The 7,512-nt window shown below is 50.4% G+C and overlaps 1 protein-coding gene across 2 annotated transcripts; it reads right to left on the bottom strand.

Moving 5' to 3' along the window:
* Positions 132-3,960, bottom strand: LOC110261315 (aurora kinase C). Of its 2 annotated transcripts, none has more exons than XM_021097308.1 (7): positions 3,603-3,960; positions 3,447-3,486; positions 3,013-3,204; positions 2,231-2,369; positions 1,396-1,544; positions 592-766; positions 132-432 (listed from the first exon to the last, which is right to left on the bottom strand). In XM_021097308.1, the coding sequence occupies exons 1-7, from the start codon at positions 3,628-3,630 to the stop codon at positions 262-264; spliced, it is 894 nt and encodes a 297-aa protein (XP_020952967.1). In that variant the 5' UTR covers positions 3,631-3,960; the 3' UTR covers positions 132-261. The 2 variants fall into 2 exon arrangements, with proteins under 2 accessions (XP_020952967.1, XP_020952968.1); XM_021097309.1 differs by having other exon boundaries at positions 3,447-3,483; positions 3,603-3,862.

The following is a 7,512-nucleotide window of genomic DNA, read 5'->3' as shown; positions in this document are numbered from 1 at the left end:
TAGTTCCGATTGGACCTCTAGCCTGGGAACCTCTATATGCTGAGGGTGCGGCCCTAAAAAGAAAAAAAAAAAAAAAAAAAAAAAAAGAGGGAATCTGTCCAATCACATACCAAGTCATGGAACTATGGAGACCTGGTACAAAGTGATTCCGTTTTTATTAATTAGCATGATGCATCTTAAAAGAGAAGAAACACAAGACAGATGAGATACCAGAGCCAGGGGTGCTCCATGGACAATCAAAGGAAGAGGTGTGGACAGGGCTCAGGAGACCATTTGAGTACTTGGAGGCAGCACCCTCCGGGAGTGGGCCCGGACCCAGGGGTGCTCCAGGATCTGGTCCAAGGGCAGCCGATCCGAAGGCTGGTATCTGAGAAGCCTGGAGATCAAGTCCTGAGCCCCCAAAGGCAGGGATGGGGGAAACCTTACATCTACCTGATGAGATCAGAGAAGAAAGAGAAATAAGGTGAACTGCCTTGGTCCATGCAAGGTACGCGCTCTCCCGGATTTCGGCAGACAAGCAGTGTGTGCGCCCCAGGCAGCGCAGGCCCAGCAGCTCCCACCGATTATCTCCCGCACGCGTGCCCGTCCCACCTTGAGGATGCGTCTGTAGGTCTCGTTATGGGAGGCGCTCTCAAAGGGAGGATTTCCCACCAGCAGCTCGTAGCAGAGCACCCCAATGCACCACAGATCCACCTTCTCATTGTACGTTCTCCCCTCGATCATCTCTGGGGGCAAGTAGTCCAGGGTCCCACACATTGTCTTTCTCCTAGAGGAGGGCAGACAAAGGAGCCCCGAGCAGAGGCTCAGTGCAAGGCAAACCTTCCTCCCCCAGCTTCCTGTGACATGCGAGCACCTAGGAGCTTCTGAGCCCTCACCTCCCAAACACAGGAGGTGCAAACCCCCGTTGGTTTTCTTTTTCCCTCTCTTTTTCTTTTTCTGCCATCCCGGGCCAGGGATCAAATCCCAGCCAGAGCTGCAACCTGAGCCACAGCTTTGGCAGCACCAGCTCTTTAACCCTCTGTGCTAGGCTGGGGATTGAAATGGTGCCTCCACAGCACAAACTCCCTAAGCGGGATCATTCCTTTTTGTTATTGTTGTTGTTGTTGTTTTTGTCTTTTTAGGGCCGTACCTGCAGCGTATGGAGGCTCCTGGGCTAGAGGTCAAATAGTGCTGTAGCTGTCGGACTACACCACAGCCACAGCAACGGGGGATCCGAGCCACCTCTGTGACCTACATCACAGCTCATGGCAATGTCGGATCCTTAACAGACAGAGCCAGGCCAGGCTTTGAACCCGTGTCCTCATGGATGCTAGTCAGATTTGCTTCAGCTGAGCCACGAGGGGAACTGCTGGATCATTCTTAACTGGGACCCCAGGGTGCCTCCACATGACCTACCTCAGAGAGGGAGTGTGTACCGACCAGCCAAAGTCTGCAATCTTCACCTCACCCCGGAACCCCAACAACAGGTTCTCCGGCTTAATGTCCCTGTGAATCACCTTCTTTTCATGGCAGTAGGTCAGGGCATCTGCCAGCTCCTCCATTATCTGTGTGAGCCAAGCCAAAGCAGTGCGGAAATGAAGCCTCCATGGAAAGACTACTGACCTCCTTCCCCATCTGGAGCCCTCCCAAATCTCTTGCCTCCTATTTCTAGGTCAGTTCCACTTCCTTAATCAGGGGAGTCCCTCAAAGCCTTTCATGTCGCTTTCCATAAGGTAGTGCAGTTAGATTCTGTTGCTTACCATCAAATAATCCAGACTTATACACACTATTTATTAATAATCTGGGGGTAATCAGAGTATCCGAATGTGAAGCTGTAGGATGTAAAAGTCATTATATAAAGTTTACAGAACGAGGAGTTCCCATCCTGGTTCAGAGGAAACGAATTTGACTCGTATCCATGAGGATGCAGCTTCCATCCCCGACCTCACTTGTGTGTTAAGGATCTAGCGCTGCCATGAGCTGTGGTGTAGGTCTCAGGCATGGCTCGGATCTGGCGTTGCTGTGGCTGTGGTGTAGGCCAGCGGTGGCGGCTCTGATTTAACTCCTAGCCTGGGAACCTCCATATGGCGTGGGTGCGACCCCAAAAGCCAATAAATAAATAAATGTTTACAGAACGAAATTCAGAAATAAAGCAAAAAGCAACCTTGACACTCATGACAGCCACAAGCAGTGACCTTCACCAGCCCACAGTAAACGCAGGAACCCCAGAGCCCTCAGTCCCCCACGTCACCGTGGCTGTCCGCTGTTCATCCAGCGTGTGGCTCTTCTGCAGCTCCTTGTAGAGCTCCCCCCTTGGAGCATATTCTAGAATCAAGTACACCCTGCGGGCATCGTGGAAGTAGTTGTACAGGCGAAGGATATTGGGGTGCCTGGAGGACAGAAGGAGGAAGTGTCAGGAGTCCTCCCCAGGCCCATTCCTGATGCTATTACAAGGGACTGTGACATAAGGGCAACATTGTGCTGGCACCAGAACAACTAACAGTGTGATCTGGAAGTTTGTGAGGAGAAAACAGGGAGCAGGCATCAGGAGTCAGGTATTTGACACAGGGAGATTTACACAGTGTAACTGGGATGACTCACAGAGAAAAAAAATCTTCAAGGTGAAAGCAAAGGAGCTACGCGGGGGCGGGGGCAGTATTAAGGGAAATGCTGAGTTCAGATGTTAGAGATGGAAGAAGAAACAGCAAGAGAGACGAGCTTGGGAATTCCTCCTGTGGCGCAGCAGAAACAAATCCACCTAGCATCCAGGAGGATGTGGGTTCGATCCCTGGCCCCGCTCAGTGGGTTAAAGAGCCAGCGTTGCTGTGAGCTGTGGTGTAGGTCGCAGATCCGGCTGGGAGCCTGAGTTGCTGTGGCTGCGGTGTAGGCCGGCAGCTACAGCTCGATTCTACCCCTGGCCTGGGAACCTCCATATGCCACAGGTGTGGCCCTAAAAAGCAACAAGCAAACAAACAAACAAACAACAAAGAGAGACGAGCCGCGACAGGCATCTCATACAGAGCCTGTCCTTACTGTAGGTGCGCCTGGATTTCAATTTCTCTGCGCAGCTGGTGTTCCAGTCCTTCCTTCTCTATCTGGGACTTGAAGAGCACCTTCAGGGCCACGATGAAATGGCTCTCCTTGAGCCGAGCCAAATACACATTTCCAAATTTACCCTTGCCCAGAGGACGCCCGATTTCAAAGTCATCGATTGTGAGGCGCCGCCTGACAGGAGAGAAAGAAAAGAGCCCTTGTTTCCGAGGTGGGTGGAGAGCCAGGGATCCCTCCTGCGCGCCTTCCTCCTGCACTCTCCCCTGCCTGGGTCCCTTTCCCTCCTCAAGGGCCCAGCCTGGCTGTTGGGGCACTAACGGTCAGTCCCATGAGGCAACACTTCACGCGTGCAGCTTGCTCGCCAACTCTCGGTCAAATCTCCCTTCCTCTCCCAGACACAAGGTGAAGGCGCTCACCCGGTAGGGATGTTCGAAACCGTCTGGCCTGCTGCAGCTACTGAAAACACGACAAGAGACGTCAGCACCTTCGTCTGTGCACCCCCGCCCCCGACAACCGACGTCAGGCCTCTCTTCCCAACCCGCTTTCTCTGGCCCTGGTACTATCCCTTTCACCTGCGGGCTGGACGCTGCCCGACTTCATCACAGCTCTTCGACGGTTCACGAGGAGAAGAGGTGGTGGTGAGGTGGACGCCTGCCGGAGGCGGGTGGACCGTGTGTCCAGGTCTGGGTGATCCTGAGAAGGGGTGGCAGGAGGTCACACTCAGACCGAGGCTCTTCCAAGGCCGACGAGCTCCCACGCCAGCCCTCGGGCAGCGACCGGACGGGCACAGCCTCTCCACAGACTCCTGGCGGCTGGACCCCGCAATTGATTTGAAGAGGCTGGGCAACGCGGCTCTGACCCCATTGGCTGAGAAGGTAGTTCCGGGTCGAGTCCCATTGGTGAAATGTCTTGAGGCTCGGGCAGCGTGCCCAATGGAAGAAACCGAAATGGAGCTTCCGCCCGTGGTTGGAGGCGGGACTGAAGGCTCCGGACCAATGACGAGAGGGCGCGGAGACCGGAAGGCGGGACCGGAGCCCAAACCCCAAAGCAGAGGGAGACTCCAGAAACCGGAAGGGGGAGTTTCTGTAGTCGCGCATCGGAAGGGAATCCTACTAGTAACCCTGAGTTTGCTGTTGGATCCCTGGCCTGGCTCCGTGGGTTAAGGATCTGGCGTTGCCCTGAGCCGTGGTGTAGGTCTCAGGCGCGGCTCAGATCCCGCGTTGCTGTGGCGGTGGTGAAGGCCGCCTGTGTCTACTGCTCGGATTAGACCCCTAGGCTGGGAAACCCCAGATGCCATGGGTGCGCCCCTAAAAAGCAGACAAACAAAACCGCCCAGACCGGAAGGGGAGCAATCGCGGATGGGTGTATAGAGGTGATGATGAAACGGCGAATGAATGAACAAATGTATTAATTCTGACTGCCCTAAAGCATTAATGTACTAAGTGGCATGGCGCAGGCGAGATTGAATATACGTCAACCGCAGAGGAATTCCTGTCATGGCTCGGCCAGTTAAAAACCGGATTAGTATCCTTGAGGACCCAGGTTCGATCCCTGGCCTCCTTCAAGTGGGTTAAGGATCTGGCGTTACCTCGAGCTGCGGGGTAGGTCACAGACACTGCTAGGATCTGTCGATGCTGTGGCTATTGCATAGACCAGGAGCTGCAGTTCCAATTTGATCCTTTGCCTGGGAACTTCCATATGCAACAGGTGTGGCTCTACAAAACAAAAAACCACCTCCCAATGGGGAAAACTTCTCCACAGCATAGTAGAAAAATAAAAGTTTATTACTGTATAAACGGTAAACCGGAATGTGATGTGCATCATAGACAATTGCTAAGAGATTGCAAAGAAAACTTACCCTTTTGTAGAGACAGACAGAACCCATTACATATATTTTCAAATAAACAATAATTAGTCCTCAAGTTACGACAGCATCATTTGTTACCCATAGTTGATCCTAAGTTTACCTGGTAATTGGGGTGACTGCCTTTTTTGGTCAGAGCCACGGCATGCAGTTCTCAGTCCAGGGATGGAATCTGTGCCACAGCAATGACAATGCCACATATTAACTGAGAGGCAAGCAGGGAACTCCTATATTGGCTTTCTGTAAGGGAATACTACTCAATTCTTCTGCTCTTATAAAAATTTTATTTTTTACTGGGACACCTAAGGCATATGGAAGTTTCCAGGCTAGGGATTGATTGGAACTGTAGCTGCTAGCCTACACCACAGCCAGAGCAATACCAGATCTGAGATGTTTCTGTGACCCACACTGCAGCTCTTGGTTTTCTCTCCCTCTCATTTTTTCCCTCCTTGCTGAACTCATACATGTTTAGCCACCCATCAGTTTTGAAACAGTTTTGAAACTTCCAAATACTTTTCACAGGTCCTGTTCTCTCTCACCATGGTCTCTCCCCAAGCCTCATCTGCATTCTTGATCCTTTGCTTGTTTTTGGGTTTTGTGTGTGTATGGTTTTGTTTTGGTTTTTTTTTTGCTTTTTAGGGCCACACAGGCTACACAGGCCACACATAGAAATTCCCAGGTTAGGGGTTTAATTGGAGCAACAACTGCGGCCTGCACCACAGCTCATGGCAATGCCAGATCCTTAACCCACTGAGTAGGCTGGGGATCAAACCCGCACCCTCATGGATACTAGTCTGATTTGTTTCTGCTGAGTTACAACGGGAACTCTTTGTTTTGGTTACAATGCTTTCACCTCCAAGTATGACTCTCTGTTGTAGGAAGCTCTATATGCTCAACGTACAGAAACCTGAATCAATCAGTATTATAGTCCCATTTAAGTCACTATGAAGACAACACAGCAGGCCTGAGACTGCTATTCTTTTGAGCTTGCAGGATTCACCCTGGGCTGGTGTTGGAGATGTTAGATATTGGATTTTCCACCAGGCCCAGAAATGAGGGGTGGCTTAGTGTATCCAAGTGTTTCATGTAAGCAGGTGGCTTACGCCACACTATCCTTCTGGAGGTTTAGAATTTGCTATGTGCTATAGTATCCGAAGAAACCCTGGGCACTGGGTCTCTAACTAGCTCCCTGAGTAGACATTCCCACCTATTCCTCCATGATGGAGCTTAAATTAAGCTTGTCTTGGAGTTCCCGTCATGGTGCAGCGGAAACAAATCTGACTGGAAACCTTGAGGTTGCAGGCTCGACCCCTGGCCTCACTCAATGGGTCATGGATCTGGTGTTGCATGAGCTGTGGTGTAGGTCCCAGACACGGCTCAGATACTGCGTTGCTGTGGCTGTGGTGTAGGCCGGAAGCAACAGCTCCGATTGGACCCCTATGCTAGGAACCTCCATATGCTGTAGGTACGGCCCTAAGAAGCAAAAAAAAAAAAAAAAAGAAAAGAAAAAAAAAAGAAAGAAAGAAAATTTAAGCTTGTCTTGTGCGACTTCCCTAAGACAGGATCACTGTGATTGTCCTTGGTTTCCTCTGGATTTCAGTCCTCCAGCTGAATTAGCTTTCTTTTTTGGGTAATAAAGTATGGCTTTGGAGTTCCCCGTCGTGGCGCAGTGGTTAACGAATCTGACTAGGAACCATGAGGTTGCGGGTTCGATCCCTGCCCTTGCTCAGTGGGTTAATGATCCGGCGTTGCCGTGAGCTGTGGTGTAGGTTGCAGACGCGGCTCGGATCCCGCGTTGCTGTGGCTCTGGCGTAGGCTGGTGGCTACAGCTCCGATTCGACCCCTAGCCTGGGAACCTCCATATGCCGCAGGAGCGGCCCAAGAAATAGCAACAACAACAACAAAAAAGACAAAAAGACAAAAAATAAAAAAAAAAAGAAAGACCAAAAAAAAAGGGGGGGGGGAAGAACAAGAAAATAAAAGTAGAAGTAAACAGACTATGTTTCTCATGACTTTTGTAAAAAAGTACTGGAAAGTTGAGGAAAAATTATAATATCCAATATGGTAATAAGTATACAACAAGAAAATACTTAGAACAATTATATTAAGAATAGGGAATGTAGGAGTTGGACTCATGGTGGGCTCATGTTTAAGGATTTAGACTTGTCACTGCTGTGGCTTGGGCTCCATCCCTGAACTGAGAACTTCCATATGCTGTGGGAATGAACAAAAAATATAAAAAAAATAAAATAATACAGAATGTAAAAGAATGTAATGGAATCAAAGTTTCTATATTGGGTTTTTTTTTTTTTTTTTGTCTTTTTGCTATTTCTTGGGCCGCTCCCGAGGCATATGGAGGTTCCCAGGCTAGGGGTCGAATCGGAACTGTAGCCACCAGCCTACGCCAGGGCCACAAAAACGCAGGATCCGAGCCGCGTCTGCAACCTACACCACAGCTCACGGCAACGCCGGATCATTAACCCACTGAGCAAGGGCAGGGACCGAACCTGCAACCTCATGGTTCCTAGTCGGATTCGTTAACCACTGTGCCACGATGGGAACTCTTTCTATATATTGTTGAGCTAAAATATTGGGAACAGTCTGTGATAAGTTATGTA

This window comes from Sus scrofa, chromosome 6 (genome assembly GCF_000003025.6).
Source record: "Sus scrofa isolate TJ Tabasco breed Duroc chromosome 6, Sscrofa11.1, whole genome shotgun sequence".
NCBI classification, from domain to species: Eukaryota; Metazoa; Chordata; class Mammalia; order Artiodactyla; family Suidae; genus Sus; species Sus scrofa.
This window is presented reverse-complemented; position numbering and strand designations above follow the sequence as displayed.